This window comes from Pneumocystis jirovecii (assembly GCF_001477535.1).
Source record: "Pneumocystis jirovecii RU7 chromosome Unknown supercont1.12, whole genome shotgun sequence".
Lineage (NCBI taxonomy): Eukaryota > Fungi > Ascomycota > Pneumocystomycetes > Pneumocystales > Pneumocystaceae > Pneumocystis > Pneumocystis jirovecii.
Window position 1 is genome coordinate 33,516 of NW_017264786.1, and position 26,663 is coordinate 60,178.

The following is a 26,663-nucleotide window of genomic DNA, read 5'->3' on the forward strand; positions in this document are numbered from 1 at the left end:
ATTAATTTTTTTGAAGTATCTTTGTTTTTATAATTTTTAATATAGTTTTGATATAGTTTTAATAAACATGTTAAATATTATGCTTAAAACTTGATAATTCCATTTGTATTTCTATTATAGAAATTTTTTTAATTAAAAAATGATTTATATTTTTGACTATTTTTGACTTTTTTTGATAATTTTAATATTTTATTGTTTTTATATAAGATTATCTTCTAGTTAAATATATTTTTTAATTTTAAGATTTTTGTTATTTTAAAAGTAAAAAATGTTTTTAAAGAAATTTGAAATGAAATTGAAATTTAGAATTATTTTATTAAATATTGATTAAAATTTATTATGATAAACACATATTGTATTAATATAAGTGAGTATTAGTAAACTAAGTTACGAAAATATTAATATTTATGTTTAGATTCTAAAGTCTGAAAATTTATAAAATATATATATAATTAATTTTAGAAACAATGTAATGAGTGTGTTGTAAACGATGCCTCAATATGCTATTATCAAAAGCCCAATAATATTATAAATATTGTATTTAAATCAGTTTCAAAAAATTGAATATATTAAAGTCTTAAATAACAATAATTGCAAATATTTTAGAATTACAAATATAGAGAATATATATATTATTTATAAATCTAAAATAATATCATTAATGATTATTTTCCTAATCCATAACGTTTTATAATATCACTTGCATTACTAAGTTTTTCGGCTTTTCCTTGGATTACAATTGTAGGTTGTCCTGTTCCTTGACCTTTATTTTTTATTAAGCCTGTAAAAATCTTTTCTGCAACGTTTTGCAAATCATTGACTGTTAATGAAGATATTTTGTCACACATTTCTTGAGCAGTTATTTTTTTTTGATTTATAGTTTGTGCTTGTCTTCCTAAATCTTCTAAGATAATCATTTTGCTTTCTAAATTCATCATAAGTGAACTTCTTAGTTGATTTTTAGCTCTTTCTGTTTCAATTTTATTTATACCCTTTCGTCCCTTGTGCATAGTAAATACCAATTCCTGACAAATGATATTAATTAATGCTTGAGCAGCATCGTGTTTACAGCCTTTATAATTAAAATAATAGTATAAAAAAAATAAGATCTTACTTGCTGATATCCCAAAAATTCCTGAATCTGTGTAACTATGATTAAATGAAACACAACTTTCTATCCATCCATATTGATTTAATACATTTAGGAAAAGTCTTGAATACATTCCTTTACCTGGTCCTCCAGCACTAAAAGATCCTCCTCCTCCTAAAAGAATCTGGAGAGTAGCTAATGCATAAATATCTGGGTCTGAAAGAGGCATGCCTTCAAAAGCAATATAAATATGAGTAAATTCCTGATTTTGTTTTGATAAAGGTATATTCATTATTCCTCCTGTATAATGAGCAGGTAAAAACATTTTTTCTTTAGAGATATCATAAGGTAATGAAATAGAAGATGTATTTTTTGATAGAGCTTTTTCCTGAAATTCTAATTCTAGTGATTTATTTTGTAAAACAAAAGGGTTATAAGATGTTTCTTTATTTTTGAAGTCACCGAAATATTTCTCTGCTAAATCTCTAGCTTTGTCGTGTTCGACACCTACAAATGCTATAACCATACGCTCTGGACGATAAAACAGGTCTCGATAGTCGGAAATAGTGGAAAGAGAAATAAAAGGTAGCCTTTCTTTTGGACATAATAAGGGGTTTCCTAACGTATTGTTTTTGAAAGCAGTAATATGAACCATTTCCGGGAGTATTAATTCTGGTTTGGATGTTATTTCAGTTATTTCATACTGTACAGTAAGCTTTTGTTCTTCTAAATCCTCCTTTGTAATAATTGGATCGAGAATAGTTTCTGACAACAATTTGATCATGTTTTCAACGTCATTATTAAAAATAGCCGTTTGATATATCAATGATTCTCTAGAACAAGAACACATGAAATTCCCTCCCAAAGACTCAAGACTATTTATCATATTTTCTGCACTTCGATTTTTAGTTGCCTTGTTTCATGAGATTTATATCTAATGAAATATTTTCTAACCTTAAATGAAAGTCTGTCTATAAGGTGGCTTGTTCCTCTAATATTATCATGTTCATATCTTGAACCTGCATCAATATATACTCCAAGGGTAGAAAAATGCCCAGGAATAGCTTTGGAGACAACACGAACTCCATTAGATAGAACAAATGATTTGCTCAACTCTGAATATTCCTAATATAATATTAATTTGACCATATTTTCGAAAAATATTTTCTTACATTTTTTAGTTCATTAGAATTTTTTGTAAGTTTAAAATATGTTTTTTTAGAGGTACTAAATAACTTTTTTTGAAATAAATATTGTATATGTTTTTTTAGAAAACTATGTTTTGTATTCTTTGTATTATGTGCAAAAACTATTTTATTAAGTTTCATTTTTATATTTTGTCTCGAAATTTAGATGATTTTTTAATTTAAATTTTATTTGTATTTAAATAATAAATTATAATTAATAAAAGCTGATGACGTCAATGACTTTAATAGTTTTGATATTTTTTATATTTTAATATATTAATTATAATAATTTTATTTGTAAAACATTTAAAAGCTTATAATTTGGTTCATTGATTTAAGATTAGTAGAATTTTTTTTTTTTTTGAAGTTATTTTTTATATTATAATTATAATCTAAAAGATATAGATAATGTTTTTTTCTGTTTTAGAAATAGTTTTTTATGTTTAATTTATAAAACTAAAATTATAAAATATTTAAGTTTTTTGAAAAAATATTTGAAGTTTTTATATTAATTTAATTTTTGTAGTTTTTTATATCTATATCTAAAAACGCCAATGTTTTATATAATTTATCAAAATATAAAATAAAATATGAAATATATTTAATTATATAATAAAAATGATTTTATATTTACGTGGATAAATTTTATTTTTTAGAATATTAAAAATTTCAAGTTCAAATTTAAACTATTATATATTAATATTTTTTTATTGTTGAATATATAAAATTATATAAAATTTATAAAATTTTTTGTTATTAAAAATAAAAAAATATAATATATTAATTATTTTAATTAAATATATTTTAACATTTTTGAAGTTTTAAATTAATATTTTTAAGAGTTATATTTTTTATTAATATAATGATTTTTTTCTATTTTTTTAATTCTAAAATTTATATATTTTATAATATATAATTTATTATTCAAAAGATATATAAATGATGATAGAATAAAAAAAATTAAAATAAAAATTTTTATTAGAAAATGAAAAGTTTTGAAATTATGTTTAGAATTAATTGATCTATCATTTTAATAAATTTTGTTTTTTTAAAAATATATAAATATTTGAGTTTTAATTTTTATTTAAAATAATTATAAAATTTACTTTAAATAGTAAACTTTAGATAATATATTATTATGAATTTTCTATCATTTTGTAAAAATATGGAAAACATTTATTGGTAATTTTAGAAGAAATAGTGTTAATATTTTGATCTTGTATTTTTTGATAAAAATTTAGATTCTATATTAATTATTTATATAATATAATATGATGTTTTTGACTTAATGATTAATGATATTTTTTTATTATTAATAAATATATTAAAAAATTTGTAGAAAATATTCTATTAATGTAATAGTTTTTCGAAAATATACTGTTATAATTAACTATAGAATTGTGATCTATATACTAAATATTTGTAGTAGTTTTAACTAATTGCTATATTTCTTTACTTTTCATATTAATTGTTTTTATACAGATGATCATTCGATATTATCATTCTTTCTTTTTTCTGGAACTTTTTCAAAGTCATTTTTAATTTCTTGCATAATAGTATTTATTCTTTCACGAAACTCTTTATTCATAAACATAGTATCATTCATTAATTCTCTTGCATGATTATAAATATTACTTCTAAAAAAAATATATTAAGTATATAAAATTCTAGACAACTTACTTATCAATAATATTGTTAATAATTACTGCAGCTTTCCCTCTATCTTGAATAAATAATGTATAATTATTGCTTATTTCTTTATTAATTATTTCTTCAAGCTTGGATTTAAGTTGTAATCCGGTATCCTGTTTAATTTAGAATGATAATATTTAATAAAGTTAAAAGTACAGAATTTACATATATTGCTATGATTTCTTTTCTTAAAGAATCAAATTTTCCGCTCAATTTGAATTTATGAACAAGCTCTGTGATGTTGATTTTCTTTTTTTCCATCAAATATTTTTGGAATTCTAGATTTAGATAATTTTGATATAACTATAAATAAAGCTTTTAGGACGGCTTTAATTTAATGCTATTTTTCATGGTCTTGGAAATATTTTTATAATAAAAATAAATAAATAGAATTTAAAAATTATTTGAAAGTTTGAAAATTACCGAAATATGTTTTTATAAAAAAAGAAAATTTTTATAATATTTAATAAATTTAAAAATAGGATGTTTCGATTATTTCTAAAATTTATAGATGGATGTTTAAATTAGGTTTTTGGATGATTAAGATTTATTATGAGTTTATAAAACTAATATTTTTTTTTTTCTCTTATAATATGTTTCTTTAATATGCGTTGTCTATTTATTAGTTTTTGTTTTTTTTTTTTTTGAATTGACTTTTTATGTATAAGCATCATAAAGTTTTTCTTACGAGATTTTTTTTCATTTGTAGTAGAATGATTTGTTTTTGCTCGTTTCATTCTTCTAGCTATTTTTTTTTTGTCATCTTCTAATTCTTTTTGGATATTTTTTATATGTCTTTTACCTTTTTTACAGTATTTTTCTTTACTTTCGTTATCGGTATGCTTTGTAAATTTTCTTCTATAATTATTTAGACAAAAATATTTGATAATTATTGGAATACTTTAGTGAGTTTTGATCATTTTTCATTAATATACATTGTTGTGTTTTAAATCCATTAAGTTTAAAAAAATCTAAAGGAGTAAGAATCTTTATATTAGTTAGTTATTAACAATAGTTTGAGAAAAAAACCGTAGAAGTATGTAAATCAAAAACATTATTTGTTTTTTCGTTAATTACTGTTTTTTGAGAACTATTTTTAGGTATTTCTTGATCGTTATTTATATATTCTGTTAGCTCTATTTTTGTAGAATTATATGTGTTGTTTTCGGTTTTATTTATAATAGTATCATTATTGAAATCAATCCATTTTTCTGAGTTTGTATCAATAGTTTCCTTGTTTTCTTGTTTTTTAGAATTATTTTTTCTATCATTTTTATCATTATAATTATCAATATTAGATTCATTTTCTTTTATGCATTCTTTTAAAAATTCTATTCCTTTAATATCTTTTTGAACATCTAGTTCTTCTCCAAATCTTAGGGGTTCTTTTTTACTTGTAAATATAGTATTAAATTTTCTTCTATCTTTTTTTTTAAGAAATTCTGGGGCAATTTCACGATAAAGCCCTATTAAACTTCTAGCAGCTATCATTACGCTTTTATGTTTACTTTTTTTGTATTCTGAAAGATTTTGAAGAAGCTCTTTTTTTATTGCTAAAGGCTGTTTAGAACATATAGATCTTATTCCATTTAGTCTATATGTTAGTGTTTAATGTTTATATAAAATTGATATTTACCCAACACTAACTATTTCTGATGCAACTGCATCATTAATAAACTCATTTGCTATTTTTTCAATTATAGGTTCAATTTCGTCTGGAGGAACAAGGTCATGACAAGCATGAGCTGCACAATCAATAAATTGTGTAACGTCTTTTTGATTTGGATTTAAGTATTTTAATAAAAACGTATATATTCCTAAAACGTTAAGTTTGTGTATGCCGATTAATTTAGATAAGAGTTGTAATAATAGTAGTTTATGTTTTAAAATAAGATTTATGTTTTTTTTTGAAAAATACTTTGAAAACAATTTTTCCGCAAATCCTTGAGGATCTTGTAATAGTTGAATAGCAGTAAAACTATGCAATTTTTCTTCTTTCTTCTTATTTTTTTTCTACAATTTGTAAATAAGAATAATTTCTATTTTCATAGTATGACCTTTTTTATATTAATTGTTTTTAAAATCTCTCTTTCTCTTTTTTTACTTTTCTTATTGACAGATAATTTATGATTAAGAGCATTTATATCTCTTTGATAACTATCTTCAATATCATCATCACTATTATCAAAAGAAAAAGAATCAACGTTAAGGAAAAAATGGACTCCACCTATAATTACTTCAATATTTGAATGTAATACTGCTTCTTTCATGATTTCTACAGTAAATGCATCATTCCATAATTTTAATTTCCACAATTTTTGACAAAGTTTTACTGCCCATATTCCAAGAGAAGATTCTTCTTCTTTACTTTTTTGTATTATTTCAAGTAGAATTGTTTTTCCCATTTTGTTTATTTTGTTATTATATGATTTAAGATTTGCATTTTTTATTTCTGATAAAATTGCTTTAAATATTCGCATATGAAGTGATTTAGTGTTAGATGACAATAAAATTGGGAAAATAACTTTAAGTAAATAATTGGAAGAAATTACATTTTTATTTTTTAAAAGAATCAGAGCTTGGATGATTTTTTCTTTAGTCTCGTTGTTTAAATTATTTTGAAAATTCAACAATAATGTAGCTATATCGTTTGGAAAATTTTTAGTTTCTTTAGGATAGTATGTGCACATCTATTGTAAAAAGTCAGGAAGGAAATAGTCTTCGAAAAATGATAACTTGAGATATAAATATAATAATATTTAGGAAATTTTCATTTTTCTGTTCAACGTTTTCCGTTAAAATATCTCTCATTGCTTCATAATGTCTCCATTGTATAAAAAAATCTTCTTTATATGATTCTGGATCTCGTTTTATTAAATTTTGTAATTTTGGAATATTTGTTGGCAGAAAAATAGCTATAAGCTATAAGTTAAAAATTAATTTTTGTTATTAATAATTTACCTTTGTTTTTTTTTTTAGCCATCTTAAGAATATTTTTAAAAAGTTTTAAATTATTTTTAGTTTTTTTGATTAAATAATAATTGTAATTCTTTCGTAAAGTTATATATATAATTTTTTAGTATAAAATAATATATTTTTGAAAATATTTTAAATATCTAACTGTTTTACAATAAAGTTTTACAGTGAATTTTATGTTTCGATTTATTTCGTTTTAACGATGTCTCAATTAAATTCTAATGTTCTTTTAAAGAATGAGCTTCTTGATTGTTTTGGAAGTGTTATTGAGAACAGTCCGGAAATTTTAATGGAATGTTTGTCTATATTAAAACTTTATTCAATTTCTCCTACAGAACTTTTTTATAGATGGGAGTCTTGGTGTTTAAAAATGGGCAATGAACCTGAGTTGGTACTTGAAAATATTCAACTTTTTAAAAGAGATATGCAATATATTCTTGAAAAAAGATCTAATTCAAAAAAAAAACAATCTGTTTATTATAAAGTAATAATTATTGCTTTTAATATATATATAACTAATTTTAGGATTATAATAATAATGATTATTCTCCAGATTTAGTTCATGAGAGCTCTGAATCTTATAAAATGCAAGTGTTTTTTAGTTTTTTATATTTTAATTTTCTAATAATAGATTTTCAAATATTATGTCGAATAAATTTGAGAATTCAAAAAAATTATCTAATTTCTTAGATTCAAGTATGATAAAAATTTCATAATTATCAAACAAATGTTTATATAGTCCTTTAGGCCATAGTTCAGGTATACCTATAGGAAATAATAACTATATATCAATTACTTCTTTTAATATTTCTACAAATTCTGGAAAAGTTATGGAGACTCTTAATTCACATATTTCTTTTTGTAATATTAGAAGTGACATGGATGGTTTGATTTCTTTGATTTAGTACGTTGTATTAAATAAATATAAGAAAAACAGAAAAAAATATCTTTGATTGCTAACTTTGATCCGAAGAAATATTCTTTTAAAATAATGTATCAAAAGCTTTCAGAAGCTTCAGAGGGTTGTATACATTCTTGAATGTTAAAATTTTAATATGTATTAGTTCTTGACGATAAGATTGATATGTTTACTGAAGAATTAATCAAGCATTATGATCTTTCTCAAGATGATTTTGGAAATCCTGCTCATATATCACATGTATGTTTTTTTTTTTTTTTTTTTCCTAAATTAGTTAGAATGAAATAGTGGCTGTAGGAAGGATTATTTGCGATTCTGATTCTGGGGGTCGTTTGAATACTACATCTATAATTTTAGAAACGTCTCGTAGATTTGGTGCAGGAAGTCGTGTTTTGTTACATGTTGATAGCCTTAGAAGTTATGCTCTTTTTCCAGGACAAATATTGGGAGTTAAAGGGATTAATTCTAGTGGTTCCTATTTTTCTGTTCGTGAATTCTTGATGTTGCCTCTTTTACCTTTTTCAGCAACTAGTTTGTCTGATTTTAAGAGGTACAATAGTTTATTGAATGGTATGCCTCAGAAGATATTTGTTGCTTCTGGGCCATATACAGTTAATGATAATATTTTATTCGAACCATTAACTGAGTTATGTAATAAAATACAAGAAGAAAAACCAGATGTTTCTATTTTTGTACATTTAATTATCAATTTATAAGTAATATTAATTTTTATAGATAGGTCCATTTTTGGATATAAGACATCCATTAATTTCTACTGGGAATTTCAATATACCATCTTTAAAAGATGATATAGGCTCATTGGATGATTTATTTAAACATTGTATTAGTTCTAAGCTTACAAGATTAAATTGTTTAGTAATTATGATTCCTCATGTTCAAGATGCTTGTTGTAAACATGCAGCATGGCCTCAGGATTGTTTCAATAAAAAATCTTTAGGATTAGAGAAAGTGAATTTTTCTGAATTGTTATTTATATTTTCTAACTTTTTAGAATATAAAGTGTATGCCTAATCCTGCTTTGTTTTCGTTGAATGAAGTTATTATTGGTATTAGTTCAAATGATATTCTTATGTCGTTATCTAAGTCTGAAATTATTAAGTAATAAAATTAATGTTTATTTTTATATACTAAATTCCTAGATCTCCTTTATACTCAAATGCATTAGCGCGGCTATCTTATCATGTAATACAACAAAGGCATTTTTATCCGTTGTTTCCAGGTACTGCATATGAATCTCTTATTGATGGTGCAAATTTAGATATTGCTTTTATGGGTTTAGGAGAGTTTTCAGATGTGTTGCCTGACATTTTAATATTACCTAGTGATCTTCAATATTTTGCTAAGGTGAATTATATTTTTTTATACTATTGGTTAGCTAAGTGTAGATTATTTCTGATACCGTTGTTATAAATCCAGGACGTTTAGCTAAAAAACAGGCTTTTGGAACTTATGCTGTTATGTATATAGAACCTCGAGATTTAAAAAAGGTTAAATCAACTGGTATTGATTTAAATGATGTAATGCTTCCTCATAATTTATCAGAAAGGGCTAGAGTCGATATAATTAGGATTTGAAATTGTATTTTTAGTTGATAGCCTTTGAGAAAGAAAGCATTATTTTTATATTTTTTGATATAATAAAATTATATATATGATTTTTTTTGAAAATATTATGATATAAGTATATAATTTTAAATAAATATTGTTAGATGAATTAAAAGATTGGTAAATAGTATTTTTTGATATGGTTATAATTTATTTATTTGAAAGTATGATTCATAGCTTAATAGAATTATATTATATTATTAATAGATTGTTTTAATATAGATTTTCGTTTAGAATCTATATACACTGAAAATCTAGATATATTATTTGTGTATTATAATGTATTGTAGTAAATAGTTAAATTTATAAAAGGAAATTGAAATATTGATTTTTCAATATTTTAAATTAATTATTGATTTAATTAACAATAATTTTATTTGAATTTTATGAATTTGTTTTATGAATAAGATTCTGTTTTTCATATATTTATAAAATTTAAATATGTTTTTTTAGAAGTTTTAAGTATTGCAATATTTTATGAAATGATATACGTTATTGTTTATATGACTGCATTCTAGTTGTGTTTAATTGATAAATTGTTTTTATAGATTTTCAATTTTGCAATTTGTAAATTTATTATTTTTGAAAAACTGAAAAATTAAATCATAATTGGTTTATTAATTACGTTCATTTTTTTTTGAATACTTTTAATAATTTTTTGACATATTTTATATTTTATTGATTTATAAATATTTTTTGGTTTTATTTATTTGGATATCCGGATGATTTTGATTTTAAAAATGAAATATTGTTTTTAATTATGACATTAAAGGCATTTATCAAAGGATTTTCTTATATTTCTAATATTTTCTGTGAATCTTTAATAAAAAATGGTTATAGAGTAAAAGGATATGCAAAATATTTTATATTTCAATCTTTTGTAGATAAAAATATAAAACAAACACTAAAAAGATCGAATAATATATCAAATGATTACAAATATGTTTTTATTTCGAGACCTATCGCTTTTTCATTGGTTTCACGGACTATTTATAAAGTTTTGAAAGTTTCTATTTCAGGAAGTTTGTTATTTTTTATAGGAATTAATTATATAAATTATAAAATTCAAGGTATATAAATGATAGTTATTTCTTTTTTTAAAAAATGTCATTTTAGTTGGTATATCTTATTTTAAGGATTTATTTGATTGTTATACAATTTATTTAAAGATCATTTTTGAGTTTATTAAACAAAATATTTTATCAAAAATTGAAGCGTTTGTTTTTAAAATATTATTTTTAAGGGATACTTTTTTAAAAATGGATAAATTGTATAATTTCTGTTTTTACACACATAATAATAATAGTTTAAATAGTTATAGTATATTAAGCTTATGTGACATCATGGTATCCAGTATAACATCTTTACTAAGTTTTAGTCAAAAACAGCATATTGAGAATTGTGTAGTTCATGATATTCCTGATAATAGTCAAATGGTTTTGTTAATAAAACGAATGATTGAAATAAAAAATATATTACAGCAAATTAAACAAAATGAGAAATTTGCGTTGCCAAATATAGTTGTAATTGGTTCACAAAGTTCTGGCAAAAGTTCTGTACTTGAAGCTATCATAGGGCATGAGTTTCTACCTAAGTAAATAGTAGAATTTATATTCAATGGAATTTATTTTATTAGGGGGACAGATATGGTTACTAGAAGACCTATTGAATTAACCTTAGTTCATACATTTGGTGCTGATGAATATGGTGAATTTCCTGATTTAGAACAAAAAAGAGTTAGTTTTGATCAAATTCAAAAAATAATTACGGATTTAAATTATCATATATCAGAGAATGATTATATTTCTGAAGAACCTATTAAATTAAATATATTTTCATCAAATGTTCCAGATCTTACCTTTATAGATTTACCTGGATATATTCAAGTTGAAAGCAAAGATCAGCCTGTTTCCTTGAAAGAGAGAATTATAGCGTTATGTGACAAATATATTCAAGAACCTAATATTATTTTGGCTGTTTCTGCAGCAGATGTTGATCTTGCAAATTCTGCTGCATTATCTGCTAGTCGTAGAGTTGATCCTGATGGTATTAGAACTATTGGTGTAATAACTAAAATGGATCTTGTTACTCCAGAAAGAGGGTATAATATATTAAAAAGTACGAATTATCCTCTTAAACTTGGATATGTTGGGGTTATTCCTACATTCTCGTTTTATCCATTTGATAAAAATATTAATTTAACTAATTTGATAGCTAAAAATGAAAAAAAAATTTTTTCAAATTTTCAGGGATTTAATAACACTGAATGTTTTGGAATAATTATTTTGAGAAAAAAACTGGTGCAAGTACTTGAGAGTTCAATGATGCATAGTTTAAAGAATATATATGATAGTATTAAATCTGAATTAGAAGAAACATCATATCAACTTAAAGCTGAATATAATGATCGATATATTACTCCTGAAATCTATATGGCTGATCTATTAAATGTTTTAAAGTATAGCTTTAAAGGATTTATTGATAATTTTGGAAAACCACAAATTCGACTTATATTAAAAGATATTTTAAATCAAAAGGTTTTGGATTTGTTAGCAGAGAGATATTGGACAGATAAGTCAATGATTGAATGGTCTAAAAAGTCTTCTGATGAGACATATTGGAAACATAAATTAGATGTGTCTACATCATATCTTACAAAATTAGGTATAGGGCGTCTTGTTACTGATTTGTTAATATTTGTTATTGTTTCTGAAATGGGAAAATTGGCCCAAGAAAATCAATTTAGAATCCATCCTTATATAAGTCAGTGTATTCTTCAATCGACTCAAAATATTTTAAAAGAAAATTATTATAGTACTGTTAAGCAAGTTGAAAATTCTGTGAAACCTTATAAACATGAGATTGATATTGATGAAAGTGAATGGGAACTGGGAAGAGAACGTTCTTTGAAAATTCTGAAAAATGAATTAAAAATGTGTAAAGATGCTTTTGAAAAACTTAGGAATTCTGTAGGGAGTAAGAAATTAGAAGAAATAGTCAATTTGATTATTAATACGAAAAATGGTTGTGAAAATGTAGGATACAATAAGTCGTTGATAAAAAAAGGTTTAAAAAGAGTCTTTGTATTTTTAATGTATGATTGTTTATGTATAGTAGGTCAACATGCTATTTTTTTAAGAAATAGAGAAAATATTTTAAATATAAGGTTAAAATTTTTGAAATCCAAAAAATGTAAAAATATCGTTAATAAACATTACTGCCCTGAAATTTTTTTAGAAATTGTTGCAAAGAAGTTGGTTGATATTGCTGTTCTTTTTGCTAATGTAGAATTGCTTTCTGAATTCGCCCATAAGGTATATATGTTGCTTGTATAATTTTTACTTTTTTGATATAGTTTTAGTTTCCTCGAGATCTTGATAATCGACTTGTTTATAATTTAACATCTGAACAATTAGAAAAAATTGCTAAAGAGAATTATGAAACTCAAAAACATATTGATTTACAACAAAGAAAAGCTCTTTTAGAATTAGTTTTAGAAAAAATAAGTCTTTTAATGTTATTTGAAAGAACTTATGAGTGATAATTAATTGTTACAAATATTAGCTTGAAATGGTTTTGATTTTTATATGGTAAATTGTAAAAACGAGTTAATTGAAATACCCTAGTTTGTTTTATAATATTGAATAATAGAAACAAATTTATTTAAAATAAATCACTTAACTAAATTTTAGGATAAGTATAACTGATTGATTGTAGATATAGTATTAACCTAAATTATAAATTACATATTATAATAATTATTTTAGATTCTTGTTTTTTATTTTATTAAAATATTGTTAGTATATTGATTGTTTTTTACCGTTTAAGTGTCCTTTGTTTTTCCGCTCGAGAAACTATCTTTTCATCTATAAAAAGTCCCTAATGCAATTATTAGTTATGTAAAGAACTAGTTAGATATGTACTTTTCTTTTTCTTATATCGTTTATATATTTTCGAGATACATTTTCTTTATTTTCAATGCTTCCGTCGTCTTCTAGTTCTTTAGTTGTAGATATCCAAAATGGATCTTGGTTTAAAATTTCAAATCCGCTAAATACTAATTGTGGATTAGCTGCGCCAGATGTTTTTTTCCGTATATCTTCTGAAAAACCAAATGATTCGATTACTGGTAATAATGCTTTTACTGAATATAAAATTCCTTTTAATTCTTCTGAAATAATACGTCCTTTGCGTTTAGAAATAATTGCATGAATTTTTCCTAAAACATCACCTAATTGTTAATTATATATCTTCCTGAAATATAAAAACTACATACTAGGCGCTTGAATATAACATGTATACATAGAAAGCATTAAACGTGGAGACCAGTCTAAAAAACCTTGTTTGATTCCGTCTTTAAAGGATGAAATTAAATGACTAGTAATTTGTCCTATTTTTGAATTGTCATAATTAATATTATTAAGTTCGATGCTTTCAATAAATATAGAAATACCATGGATCGGTTCTTCTGCTAAAGGTCCATGTAATACTGATAGTTGAAACCCGGTGTTTATGTGTTTTTCTATTTCATTAAATGATAAACTATGGAAATTACTGTCTATATTAGTAATGTTTTTATTTATATTAATATTATTGTGGAAGCTTGTTAAATTTAAGTAAAAATTCTTAAATATGATATTTTAATACTAACAGTTTTTTCATTGTCCCTGTATTATCTGCCAGTATATTTGGTCCGGTTTTATTAGGTCCAAATGCAACAATCCTATGTTATTATTAGTTATGTCTTTAACTTTTTTGTTTTATAACTTTTCATATATTTTTGTCCAATCAATATCTGTTTCTTTTACTGAACAAAATTTTTCAAATAGTTGTTTTTTAAAATTCTCTAGTTTCAGTTCATTAAAGTCTGTAATCGACGAATCTGTGACTATTGTATTGTTTATTTTAGAATACATATATACATTTTTGATTATTTTTGAAAATGAATATATATATTCTGTAATATTTTGAGGTAAAGGATATACTCTAAGTTTTATTTTTATGTTGGCTAGAGGTACTGAAATTTCTACTATGCCTTTTAAAATGCCATTTTCTTTGAATGTTGCAGAATCAATAAGTATATTAATGAATAGCTGCAAAATGTAATATGTTTTACCTTTTAATCTTACAATAGTTTCTCGAAATGGAACACTAGGTCTTGAAACATGAATATTTATTTTTGCAAATTTTTCGCACAAATCTTTCAAACATTTCTATATACTTTTAGTGTTATATTTTGTATAGGAAAGTTTTACTTCCAGATGAAGTTCCCCTGCTGCTAAAATTACGTGTTCTCCTGAATCTTCATGTTGTATTTGAACACATGGATCTGCTTGGTCAAGTAATTCAAGACCTTCTATAAGTTTTTCCATATCTGATGGTGATTTTGGTTCAATAGCTACTCTAACAATAGGTGTATTATTTATGATACTTGATAAATTATAACTAACGGTTAAAGAGGATATAGTTCCACTTTTTAAAATACTTTTCTCTAGTCCTCCAATTCCAAATATATTACCTGCATAAACTTTTTCAATTGGTATTAATTCTTTACCCATAAACAGATATAGGCTAGAAACTACTATTTTAGACATATTTTTTTCTGGTGTTTTAGGATCATATTTTGGCTTAAAAATATAAAGTTCTTGTCCTACAGTTATAACTCCACTATATAATCTTGCAAAACCTATAAAACAATTGTTTTCGGCGTGTTTGAGAGTTTTTTTAAAAAAACGTAATTCATTATTCATCGAAACATATGATGATTTCATATTATCTGTTTGATATGATAGAAAACTCATTTCAGGTATTTTAAATTGAATTTTCTGAATTTCATTTTCCGATTCTATATTCGTTTTTTGGTTTTCTGGATATTCTTTAATGTCTATAGGGACTAGTTTACTAATATAACCTATAACAGGTGATAGGTTGGACGTTGAACATTCTATAATTGAGTTATATATATATGACGGAACTGAGTCATAATTTGGACTAGATGCTAGTATATAAGGTAAGCGTTGTTCTTGTGATTTTTTTGGCGAAGGTATTTGTTCAATTATACAAAGTATAACTGATGTTGATAATGAAAGCCATTGTGAAAATATTGACGTAAGAAGACATTTAGGATCTTTTGAAAGGATTTCACGGCGTGGAATTTTAAGTTCAAGATTTTTAATTATTTTTTCAATTTTATTTTGGTCCCTAATATGAAAATAATAGTCAAAGTTATCGTTTTAAAAATTTGGTCATACCTGTTTAGGATAATCGAATCATATATTGCCCAGATATTTTCTAAAATAAGTTTAACAAACATCGGTTTAATATTTCTTCCTTTTAAATCTTTAGGCTGTAAAATATGTTTTGTTTTTGGATCTAAATAAAAAGGTCCCCATAAAGTTTTATTTAATATAGATTGTTTAATCCCTAATTTATTTTCGTATATTTCTGCGAATTGATTGATTCGGAAGCCCCAGCCGTCTAAAGCGCTAGAGATTATGACATTCCCTTTTTCAGGTGAAAAATATAGTTCGCTTATTGTTTCATACGATAGTGAATGTGTATTATTGATGACATTAGTTTCTTGTTTTTCTAAAAGTTCGTTTTTTTCAAGATTCCTTAATTTTTCTTCTGTAAAAAAAGAATTCATAATATTGTTTACTTGGTCTAATAATTGTAATAAATGTATATATGCTTCTTCCGGTGAAAGATGTAGTTCTAGTATAAACCTGTCTACTTTGTTAAATATTAGTATTGGTTTTAATTTTTCTATCCATGCATGATGAAGCATCGATATTGTCTAATAAAATGAATACAATTCTATATGATAATGAAAGGATACTTGACTACAACAACCTTCGATTACATCAATAATAATTAAAGCCCCATCGCATAATCTCGATGCTGCTGAGATTTCAAAATTGAAGTCTACGTGTCCTGGTGAGTCGATAAGGTTAATTAGGTATTCTGAATCTTCAGAAATAAACATTAAAATGATTATTTTTAAATTTTAATGACCTTACTGGTTTCATTTTTTCCTATTATTTTTGCATATAATGAGATTGCACTAGACTTTTAATTTTAGTCTAATAATAACTATTTAGAAAACAATATACTTTCATCGTGATTCCTCTGGTTATTTCGTCTTCTCTGCTATCTAAATATCTTATAGAACCTGCTATTTTATTTGAAATGATAAGATTAGAAGCAATAAGTCTGTCTGCTAATGTTGTCTAATTATAGTTATAAAAATATATTAAAATATTATATTGACTTCCCTTCCCATGGTCAACATGTGCTAATAAACATATATTTCTAATATAATACGGTTCTTTTTGCAGACTTTTTAGAATTTTTGGTTCAATTGGTGGCATTAATTTTTCCCTAAATGTTTTTATAATGTTATATCTTTTTTATATTTTAATAATTAAATGTTAAAATGACAATATGTTTTGAGTTTTTGTGTTTTATGTATGTATTGATTATTAAGAGAGTAAAATGTATTTTTTATATGTAAATTATATGATTAACGTAAACTTACGTATTTATTAAAAATTATCGTTTTTTAATGGTTTTATAAAATTTAAATTAAAAAATACTATAATATATATGTTTTATTCTGTTACTAATAGTGTGTTTGTAAGATGATGAATTATTTTTTTTTTTTATAAAAAAATTACATGACATATTTTGATTGGTTTAATTTTTAAATTTTTACAAATTAATATATTTTATTGAAATTTAATTTATAATAATATTAATTAATCTATAGTTGTATATATTATTTATATGTACTAATGTATTATACTTTATAATACATAATAGTATTAAAATTGATATGTTTAACTTTGATGAATGATAATAATCTATATAATATATTAGTATGATGAAAATTATCAGTGAAATAAAATGTATATGATTAATAATGTGTATAATTAATAGTTTTTATATAAAATATTGAATAATTATATAAATTGCACTATTTTTGTGTATTGTTTTTTATTAAACAAAAAAATTGCATTATAATTAATTTATAATTTAAAATATTAATTTTATATATTATATTTTTAGCGCTATTAATATGTTAAAATGTAAAAAAATATCTACTATTTAAATAATAATTACTATTAAATTAATAATATATTTGAAAATTCATTTGAAAATTATACATTTAAATTGTGTTTTAACGTTATAGTTACATTAACGTTATAGTTACATATGCCATATTTTTATATTTTTATATAAGTATTATAATGAATAATTGTAATATTTCATTAAAATATTTATTTATATAATTTCATCGCATAATAAATATTTTTAGTTTTCTAAAATGTTATATCAGATTAAATCAGGATTTAATAGGTATATTAATTCATTGAGATTAATAAAAGAATATATATTGCAAAGTTTTATATTTTTTGAAAGAAATAATCAGTATAAAAATTTTTATGGAACCAATTCAATGAAAAGTACGGATTATAATGGAGTTAAATCACAATCAGATATAGACTCAAATATTGCAATTTCTCAATCAGAAAAATCAAAAAAATGTATTAAAGTTATAAAAAAAAAAAGTAATAGGTATACCAAAAAAATTATACAGATTAATTGGAATATAACAGAGCATGATTTAAAACATAGGCTTAGAATTGGCATGATATCATTAGAAAAAGGGTATGATATTGATGTTTTAATTAGATCTAGAAAATCTAAAGGAAAATTTGAACTATGTAAGAGAGAAAAAATGCTTAAAAATTTACGTGAAATATTTTTACAAAAAGGAATTGAAAGAAAACCAGCTGTTGGTACTTTTAATGATTCATATACGTTATATTTTAAACCAAAAAAATATCATAATATATCATAATATATGTATATATATATTTAATATATTTTTTATGTTATATTTTTTATATATAAATAATCAAATTTTTACAATAAATATCTTTAAAATCAGTTTAAATACTAATATTAACCATATTTAATTTATACAAAACATTAGTATTAAATTATAACAATTATACATATCTTTAATAAATTATATATATATTATTGCAATACTACATAACTACATATTTATAATATTAGAATGAGATTTTTTTATTTTAAACTTATTTTATGTTAATACAATTTATAATTATGTGTAAACAGACATAATATATAATGATATATGAATTAATCGTAAATTGCATTATTATTATTTGATATCAATCGTTATCATTTGTAAATTAAAAATATTTAATATCGATTAATACTAAAATTATTTTATTCTTTTAATAAAATTATACTCAACTTATTTAGTATATATAATTTTAATGTTATAAATATTATATATAACAATCCAAATAATTAATTGCAATTCAAATTTCAATATTTTTATATTTTTAAAGTTTTAATATTACACTTCTGTTATATATAAGAAACCATTAGGTTTCTTAAATATAAATTAAACAGACATTAATATTACAAAAAAATATATAAAATTATTAAAAATTATGAATTCAATATAACTAAAATTTATAGAAATTTATGTAATACTATTTATCTTTTTTAAAAAAGTTTTTACACATTATATAATATATATAATTATATATAATACGTATAATACTAATATAAACATTTTTATTATTAACAATATTTATTATAACCAAATCATATTTTCAGAATTCACAAAATATAAATATAGTACATTCAAAAAATTCATAATATTAAAAATTCATAATATTATAATATTATATAATTATTATATAATATACTTATACTTAATTAAGGCCCACTAATCTTTCAACCTTTAATTTATGATTCCCAACATACATAATTGGTACACCAGGAATTCTACGTATAAGAACTTTAAGGTTTTTATCATTAGTAGCAACAATATAACATCTATTTTGCATTATTCTAGAAATTATACAATCATCAGCATAAGTTCCAGAATGAGAACAAGGTAATCTCTCAAAACATGGATCACGAGCAATTCTATTTAAATTATCACAAATATTTATAAATAAATCAAAACCAACTTTAGTGCAATTCTAAATTTATTACCTAATTTTTCAAGCTCAGCCATAACACAATCAGTAATATATGGAGTACATTTTGCATATAAACACTCCATCATCCCTTTTACAACATCTATTTTATTTCTAATGCAAAAATTGATAAAATTCCTAGTTTATTTGTAAGTTTATTTATATACAAAATAAAAAAATCATACGTATCAATTAAAACATGATAAGGAGGACCCAAAGATTTATTATACTGAAAAAACAACGAAGAAGCAACTTGAGGTCTAAAACAAATATCATAATTTATTTCGTATTCTAATTATATCCTTACATTTCACGAATTTTCTCATCTAGTTCTTTTAATTCATTTTTTTTATCAAAATTACTTTAAAAATAAGATATGAACAAAAACAAAAAATATTTTCCACATACAGTCTCTGATCACGAGGATTAATCAACTTTTTTTTTACAGAAAGACATGATGCGTTTTTTATTTTTGCCATTTTTTTAAAATATTGAAGTATAAAATTAATTCATCGTAATTCTATACATTTCACGATATCATTATTCAAACTAAAATCTATTTATATTAGACATGTATACATATGTATATCTATATGTTATTTATAACATTTAAAACAAAAAACATTAAAGAATCTAAACCAAATATAAATATTTTAAAAACGGTATTTAAAAAGATAATTTGATATGATAATTACCAAATAGTTTAAATTATTAAAATTTCATTTAATAATACATTTATATATTTTATCTTTATAATTTATATCTATTAACAATTTTTTTTTTTTACAATTTCTAAGCCAACAACTCAAATTACACTTACAAATCGTATCAATTTAATATATTACTTCTAAATATTATAAATATTATATACAAATATTTATGATACTTCTAAATAAAATACAAATATATATATTACATAGAAACCACTCATAGAAACTATTATTAGTCCCAAATATATAGAATTATATCATCAGCAATAATCCAAGAGAAGATATTTTTTATTTAAAATTTTACAATTTTTTAACATAATAAAAAAATCAAGAAAATCATAATTATAATATTTTACAATTCACCATGGAAAAACTCGTTCAAAGGAAGCTCACCTGATCTTGAAATCAAAATATCATCTACTGGTTTATCATTATGCATTTTTTTACAATCTTCAATTTTCATAACAATATCAAAACCATTAACAACTTCACCAAATACTACATGTTTTCCATCAAGCCAGGGTGTTATAACAGTGGTAATAAAAAACTGACTACCATTGGTATCACTGCCTGCATTTGCCTGCTATAAATTATTAAACTATTTTATAATAATCATCAATAACCATAGATAAAATTCCAGGTTTAGAATGACGTAATTTAAAATTTTCATCAGGAAATGCATCTTTTAGCATTATTTAGTCATAAATCATATATTATTCCAATTAAACCTCCATAAATTGATCTACCGCCAGTTCCATCACCACGAGTAAAATCACCACCTTGGATCATAAACTTTTTATAATCAAAAATAAATTATACAATAATAGAATATACGTTCTTAATTACACGATGAAATTTTGAACCTTGATATCCGTATCCTAACGAAGAAAATAAACAATACGAAAATAATTATTAAATATACCTTTTTCACCAGTGGCAAGAACTCTGAAATTTTCTACAGTTTTAGGAACTAAAACAATATAAAAAAACAAAAGAAAAAAAGAAATCAAACCAGTTTTTCCATAAAGTCCTAATTCAATTCTACCGAGATACTTGCCATTTTGTTCAATATCAAAGAACACACTAAATTTCATAAATGAATATAATATTGCCCATAACTATAAAACATACATATTAGTAATCAAAGGACCCTTTGCAGAAAAACACTGAAAAACAAAAACTATAATAAAAACTATTAGAGTTAAAAATTTCATTATTATTTTTCTATAAATCTATATCAATTTATCGAATACTTCGTAAAAAAAATATAAAAAAACTATTAATATAAAACCCATTATATTATTACGTTAAAAAATATAAAAGTATTAGTAAAAAAACACGTATAAAAATCATATTTATTAATTTCAATCAAATTACACAATAAAAAGTATCATTATTATATTATTTTTTTATAATTATATATATTTTATAATTTCAAAAATGTAAATCAATTAAATTAAAGAATATTTCATAAAAAAGATTATTGAAAACTATTATGTAAATAATCTACTTCCATAAAATATGTCGATCCATCATAAAAATAAAACTTATAATATCAACATATATTTATGCTAATCTTATAATTTTATACGTATATTTATTTACATAATTCCAGTCATTATAACAATTTATTTAAATATTTTTATCCAGATTTTATACAAAATAATATTAAAAAACAAGATAAAAAATATAAAATCAATATAAAATTATTCATCAAGAAATTATATAATTAAAATATAATAATTTAATCACACTATAATTATAAATTTATATTACATTATAATATTAACATCAATATATAGCTGCAAATAAATTATAATAACTGCTATATAATTAATATCAAAAGAAAACAAAAACATTTGTAAATAAAATCAAATCAATAGAACTAAAGTATATTAAAGAATAGTATAAATATATATAATACAAACATTAAAAAAGAAATATTTTATAGATTACCATAGAATATAAACGACTATTCATCTTATATTTGTATTATAATTAACATTTTATCATTCTTTAATAACAGAAATACCATTTTTATCAACAATTTTTATTATAAAACTTTTGAAATCAATAGGAAGCCTTGTTTTCATTTCATCCAAACATTTCCTTAACAATTCTAATCCCTTTTCTAAAGTAATATCCTGTTGATAATACTTGTCCAATAAAGACAATACATAATAACTCCCATAACCATGACATGCATAAGAAACAGATGAAAAAGTAGCAAGATTGTCCAAAAAATAAAGCTCTACTGATTTAGAAACAATATCATATCCAGCCAAAAGAAGATTAACACCATATGGTCTCTATTTTTCTCAAAAATTATTCAAAATTTTAATCAAAAATAATACCCGTGATCTTAAACTGTCAGCCAACTCTTTTCGAACAAAATTAGCAACAGCCTTAGTTTCCAATTCAACACTATTTTTCATTTCATAAAGTTGAACATTTGCCTTAAAATTAGTGACATTCAAAATTAATTTCACAATATTAAAACCTGGAGATATTCAGAAAAATTTAATGTGTCACCTTCCATTCCTGAATATAAAAGAAGATTATGATAATTTAAAACTTTTGATTTATCATTTAAATCATCAAGTACAGTAATTCCACGAACAAATGCTTTATTAGACGCAGTAAGTATATACTCTGAATTATCAAACAAAAATTAAACTCTGACATTTTCCAGCAAACCTTTTCCCTTTAATGCTAAGATACAATCCATTATTTTTAAAAATATACGGTATGTATATTTTTAATTAATATTTTTTTACAGAAATCTATTATATATCGAAATCTCAAAATCAAAAATTTAAAAAATTATAAAATTATGAATGGTTCGTCTTTAACAAGGTCATTAAACACTAAACAGAAATCAAATTATATAAAAAAAGAAAAAATTACTAACGAGAAAAGACATTTTAACAAAAATTATATTTCCAGCAGTGAAAATGAAACTGATAAAGAATCAGAAAAAATTAGTTCAAAAAATAACATAAATAATGACATAAATGGTAATGTGAATGAATATCTAAGCTCAGATCAAGAGTGTATTAGTAAAAAACGTCTTAAATTAGCTAAACAATATATTCAACAAATACAAACAGAAATAAGTATTTTTTACTGTTCAATTTTAAATGTACATTTATAATATAATCAGAGAATTACGACTTTGACACAAAAAATATTAGTAAAGATTTAGTTTCTGAAAGGTTAAATGAAGATATGGTACCTTTAATCTATATAACATATATTTTAATAATTTAATATCAGATGGAACATAAAAAAAAAATGTATATATTTATTGCAGAAGAACTTGAAATTTCTAAGCAACCATTATCTAATTTTATCCGAGGACACAAACTTTCAGTAACATCTGTTGCAGCATATGAAAATTATATTTACTCTGTTTCTAAGGATGGTCTTTTACAAAAATGGGATATTTCTAATGTTAATAATCCAAAAAAGCTTATTTCAGCAACAAGTGGAAAAAAAAACAATAATACATTTAAAGGTCATATTTCCGAAATCACAGATGTTAAAGTTAGTAGCGATGGGAATTGGGTCGTTACATGTGGAAAAGATAAACGTATTATTGTAAGAAATTCGTCAACATTAGCTATTAATTGCATATTTGAACATCATCGTGACTCTGTTTTGGTTCGTAATATTATTCTTTTACTATAAAACTTAACAATATAAGGCTTTAACATTCCGTAGAGGTACAAATCAAATGTATTCATGCTCTTCAGATAGAACAATTAAATTTTGGTCACTTGATGAAATGTCATATATACAGACTCTTTTTGGGCATCAAGAATTAATTCCCGATATTGCATCACTTTCTTTAGAGAGGTGTGTAAGTGTTGGTTCTAGAGATAGAACAGTAAGACTTTGGAAAGTTGCAGAAGAATCTCAGATGATTTTTAAAGGAGAAAATAACAAAGATAACGAGGTTCAAGAAGGAAGTATAGATTGTATTACGATGATTGACGAAAATCATTTTTTAACTGGCTCAGATAACGGGTAATTATATATATTTTTTTTAAATTTCTTATTGTTTTTAGAAACATATGTTTATGGTCTATTTATAAAAAAAAGCCAGTCTTTACTGTATATCATGCCCATGGCTATGATTCCGTCAAATCATCTTCTCAGTATTCAGCAGAAATCAATTCATCATTTCTTCCTTCTCCACAACCCCGATGGATTACTTCATTAACATCTCTTCCTTATTCTGACATATTTTTATCAGGTTCATGGGATGGATATATTAAACTTTGGAAATTATCATCAGATTTAAAAAATTTTTCTTTAATAACAAACAATACATTACCAATTGACGGTATTATAAATAGACTATGTATTATAGAAAAAGGAAAAAAAGCGGAAAACGGAATCATAATTATTGCAGCCATAGGAAAAGAAAACAGACTAGGAAGATGGTACAGAAATGAGAAAGGGAAAAATGGAATTAAGCTTTTTGAAATTAAAAGATCAAAGCAAAAATTCAATTAACTTTTAATATATTTATATATTTAATAAAAAATAAACTATTTAAAGAATAAACCTATTTTATATTTTTAATATATTTATCTGAAGCATATTTAGGATCAGCAAGCTAAAATAATTAAATAATTTGATAAACATATAAACATATAAAAACATACATTTTCTTCAATCCTTAAAAGTTGATTATATTTCGCTACACGCTCTGAACGACATGGTGCACCAGTTTTGATTTGACCAGTACTAAGACCAACAACAAGGTCTGCAATAACTGTATCTTCAGTTTCACCGCTACGATGAGAAACCTAATATATATGTATATAAATTAAATAACGTATATAATTTAAAAATACCATAACCCCCCATCCAGCATCAACTGCACTTTTAAATGCATCAATACTCTCGGAAACAGTTCCTATTTGATTAATTTTTAAAAGTAAACAATTACAAGCTTTTTTATTAATAGCCTTTTTTATTCGATCAACATTTGTAACAGTTAAGTCGTCACTATTATATCAAAAAAATAAATAAAATAAAAACATTATATTACCCAACAACCTGAAAGTTAGCATTTTTACACAAATATGTCCATGCATCCCAATCATCTTGATCAAATGGATCTTCAATAGAAACTATAGGATATTTTTCAGAAAGCTCTAAATAAATATTTGAGAGCTCTTCAGAAGTTTTATATTGCGAAGGGTCACTTTTAGGGTTTTTAAAATCTAAATCATATTTTCCATCTTTGTAAAATTCACTTGCAGCAACATCCATTGCAATTTTTATTTTTCCAGTATATCCAGCTTTTTCAATAGCATCAACAATAAGATCAAGAGCTTCATCAGCTGTTTGAATATCAGGTGAAACACCTCCCTCATCTCCAACATTCCCAGCTAGCAATGTTAATTAAAACAAAGAAATATACAATAAAAATCTATTACCAGATTGTCCATATCTTTCTTTAGCAAGTTTCTTTAAAACAGAATAAACTTCAGAACCTTGCTGCATAGCTTCTTGGAATGTAGTAGCACTAGTAGGAAGAATCATAAACTCTTGAAAAGCTAGTCTTCCACCAGCATGAGATCCCCCATTAAGAACATTAAAACACGGAATAGGGAGAACAAACGGCTTTTTGGTACCAGCTATATCCGCAAAATGTTGATAGAGAGGAACTTTCTAGAATACAATGAACATAAAGTATCAATAAAAATTATAAACCTTCTCTGCTGCTGCTGCCCTAGATATAGCAAGAGAAACACCAAGAATAGCATTAGCACCAAGCCTTGCTAAAAATATATTAATAAAAAATTAAATATTTTCACAAACTACATTTATTAGAAGTACCATCAAGAGTAATAAGAAAATTATCTATAGCACTTTGATCTTTAATATCAATGTTTGCCTTCAAAAGAGCAGGGGAAATAATATTATTAACATTGGAAACAGCACAACTAACACCTAATCCTATTAGTTCGAAAAAAAACAAATAAATAAAAATTAAAACAACCTTTCCCTCCCCAAGAAAAACTGTTATCACGTAACTCTAAAGCTTCATGAATTCCTGTAGAAGCACCAGATGGTACAATTGCTCGATGAATTCCAGTTTCTGTAACCACTTCAACTTCAACAGTAGGATTACCTAAAAAAATAGTTTTTCAATTTAAAAATAATTTTATTCATAATGTTCAAATTATACCTCGTGAATCATAAACCATACGTGAATAAAGATTAAGGATTCCCATAAATAATTTCTAAAAATACTTCAAATTTTACTGATAATGATACGCTTGAGTTTTGCAAAGAATTATATATTTTAAAAATAAATAATATAAAATATTATGTTTAATAATATTTTTTATACTTAAAAAATTTATACGTAAAAATATTATCAATAAACAAATAAGGTTAAAAATATTAATAAAAT

At 23.1% G+C, this 26,663-nt stretch overlaps 12 protein-coding genes across 12 annotated transcripts; 4 read left to right on the forward strand and 8 right to left on the reverse strand.

The window, feature by feature from the left end:
• Positions 1 to 665: 665 nt before the first annotated feature.
• T551_02619 (mitochondrial-processing protease subunit alpha) lies at positions 666 to 2,418 on the reverse strand (the record flags this gene model as incomplete). The annotated part of the gene is made up of 4 exons (XM_018374882.1): positions 666 to 1,072; positions 1,115 to 2,003; positions 2,045 to 2,215; positions 2,263 to 2,418. 4 exons carry the CDS (start codon positions 2,416 to 2,418, stop codon positions 666 to 668), a joined length of 1,623 nt encoding a protein of 540 aa, XP_018228762.1.
• A 1,345-nt stretch (positions 2,419 to 3,763) lies between these two features.
• On the reverse strand, positions 3,764 to 4,230 carry T551_02620 (uncharacterized protein; the record flags this gene model as incomplete). Its single annotated transcript, XM_018374883.1, has 3 exons — positions 3,764 to 3,914; positions 3,958 to 4,082; positions 4,126 to 4,230. The coding sequence occupies 3 exons, from the start codon at positions 4,228 to 4,230 to the stop codon at positions 3,764 to 3,766; spliced, it is 381 nt and encodes a 126-aa protein (XP_018228763.1).
• Positions 4,231 to 4,535: 305 nt separating this feature from the next.
• On the reverse strand, positions 4,536 to 6,952 carry T551_02621 (uncharacterized protein; the record flags this gene model as incomplete). Its single annotated transcript, XM_018374884.1, has 7 exons — positions 4,536 to 4,827; positions 4,871 to 4,956; positions 4,999 to 5,563; positions 5,606 to 5,982; positions 6,027 to 6,659; positions 6,706 to 6,884; positions 6,931 to 6,952. The coding sequence occupies 7 exons, from the start codon at positions 6,950 to 6,952 to the stop codon at positions 4,536 to 4,538; spliced, it is 2,154 nt and encodes a 717-aa protein (XP_018228764.1).
• A 195-nt stretch (positions 6,953 to 7,147) lies between these two features.
• Positions 7,148 to 9,459, forward strand: T551_02622 (DNA-directed DNA polymerase alpha subunit POL12; the record flags this gene model as incomplete). Its single annotated transcript, XM_018374885.1, has 11 exons — positions 7,148 to 7,429; positions 7,471 to 7,538; positions 7,577 to 7,641; positions 7,693 to 7,830; positions 7,875 to 7,967; positions 8,010 to 8,104; positions 8,143 to 8,556; positions 8,600 to 8,833; positions 8,877 to 8,983; positions 9,025 to 9,229; positions 9,271 to 9,459. 11 exons carry the CDS (start codon positions 7,148 to 7,150, stop codon positions 9,457 to 9,459), a joined length of 1,890 nt encoding a protein of 629 aa, XP_018228765.1.
• A 790-nt stretch (positions 9,460 to 10,249) lies between these two features.
• T551_02623 (dynamin-related GTPase MGM1) lies at positions 10,250 to 13,030 on the forward strand (the record flags this gene model as incomplete). The annotated part of the gene is made up of 6 exons (XM_018374886.1): positions 10,250 to 10,559; positions 10,606 to 10,759; positions 10,811 to 11,083; positions 11,126 to 12,555; positions 12,607 to 12,803; positions 12,851 to 13,030. The coding sequence occupies 6 exons, from the start codon at positions 10,250 to 10,252 to the stop codon at positions 13,028 to 13,030; spliced, it is 2,544 nt and encodes an 847-aa protein (XP_018228766.1).
• Positions 13,031 to 13,305: 275 nt separating this feature from the next.
• Positions 13,306 to 16,859, reverse strand: T551_02624 (GTPase RIA1; the record flags this gene model as incomplete). The annotated part of the gene is made up of 11 exons (XM_018374887.1): positions 13,306 to 13,368; positions 13,413 to 13,720; positions 13,766 to 14,091; positions 14,141 to 14,212; positions 14,257 to 14,702; positions 14,745 to 15,690; positions 15,741 to 16,285; positions 16,328 to 16,458; positions 16,509 to 16,557; positions 16,602 to 16,708; positions 16,760 to 16,859. The coding sequence occupies 11 exons, from the start codon at positions 16,857 to 16,859 to the stop codon at positions 13,306 to 13,308; spliced, it is 3,093 nt and encodes a 1,030-aa protein (XP_018228767.1).
• Positions 16,860 to 17,815: 956 nt separating this feature from the next.
• T551_02625 (uncharacterized protein) lies at positions 17,816 to 18,352 on the forward strand (the record flags this gene model as incomplete). The annotated part of the gene is made up of 1 exon (XM_018374888.1): positions 17,816 to 18,352. One exon carries the CDS (start codon positions 17,816 to 17,818, stop codon positions 18,350 to 18,352), a length of 537 nt encoding a protein of 178 aa, XP_018228768.1.
• Positions 18,353 to 19,247: 895 nt separating this feature from the next.
• Positions 19,248 to 19,996, reverse strand: T551_02626 (rRNA-processing protein FCF1; the record flags this gene model as incomplete). Its single annotated transcript, XM_018374889.1, has 5 exons — positions 19,248 to 19,464; positions 19,509 to 19,655; positions 19,703 to 19,777; positions 19,825 to 19,878; positions 19,926 to 19,996. The coding sequence occupies 5 exons, from the start codon at positions 19,994 to 19,996 to the stop codon at positions 19,248 to 19,250; spliced, it is 564 nt and encodes a 187-aa protein (XP_018228769.1).
• Positions 19,997 to 20,579: 583 nt separating this feature from the next.
• Positions 20,580 to 21,321, reverse strand: T551_02627 (peptidyl-prolyl cis-trans isomerase B; the record flags this gene model as incomplete). Its single annotated transcript, XM_018374890.1, has 6 exons — positions 20,580 to 20,810; positions 20,851 to 20,909; positions 20,956 to 21,019; positions 21,062 to 21,105; positions 21,150 to 21,197; positions 21,240 to 21,321. 6 exons carry the CDS (start codon positions 21,319 to 21,321, stop codon positions 20,580 to 20,582), a joined length of 528 nt encoding a protein of 175 aa, XP_018228770.1.
• Positions 21,322 to 22,236: 915 nt separating this feature from the next.
• T551_02628 (proteasome core particle subunit beta 4) lies at positions 22,237 to 22,955 on the reverse strand (the record flags this gene model as incomplete). Its single annotated transcript, XM_018374891.1, has 4 exons — positions 22,237 to 22,536; positions 22,582 to 22,683; positions 22,728 to 22,879; positions 22,925 to 22,955. 4 exons carry the CDS (start codon positions 22,953 to 22,955, stop codon positions 22,237 to 22,239), a joined length of 585 nt encoding a protein of 194 aa, XP_018228771.1.
• Positions 22,956 to 23,060: 105 nt separating this feature from the next.
• T551_02629 (uncharacterized protein) lies at positions 23,061 to 24,748 on the forward strand (the record flags this gene model as incomplete). Its single annotated transcript, XM_018374892.1, has 5 exons — positions 23,061 to 23,343; positions 23,391 to 23,458; positions 23,504 to 23,890; positions 23,934 to 24,256; positions 24,298 to 24,748. 5 exons carry the CDS (start codon positions 23,061 to 23,063, stop codon positions 24,746 to 24,748), a joined length of 1,512 nt encoding a protein of 503 aa, XP_018228772.1.
• A 52-nt stretch (positions 24,749 to 24,800) lies between these two features.
• Positions 24,801 to 26,481, reverse strand: T551_02630 (enolase; the record flags this gene model as incomplete). Its single annotated transcript, XM_018374893.1, has 9 exons — positions 24,801 to 24,851; positions 24,901 to 25,044; positions 25,093 to 25,246; positions 25,290 to 25,632; positions 25,681 to 25,915; positions 25,958 to 26,025; positions 26,069 to 26,197; positions 26,247 to 26,378; positions 26,436 to 26,481. The coding sequence occupies 9 exons, from the start codon at positions 26,479 to 26,481 to the stop codon at positions 24,801 to 24,803; spliced, it is 1,302 nt and encodes a 433-aa protein (XP_018228773.1).
• Positions 26,482 to 26,663: the final 182 nt, after the last annotated feature.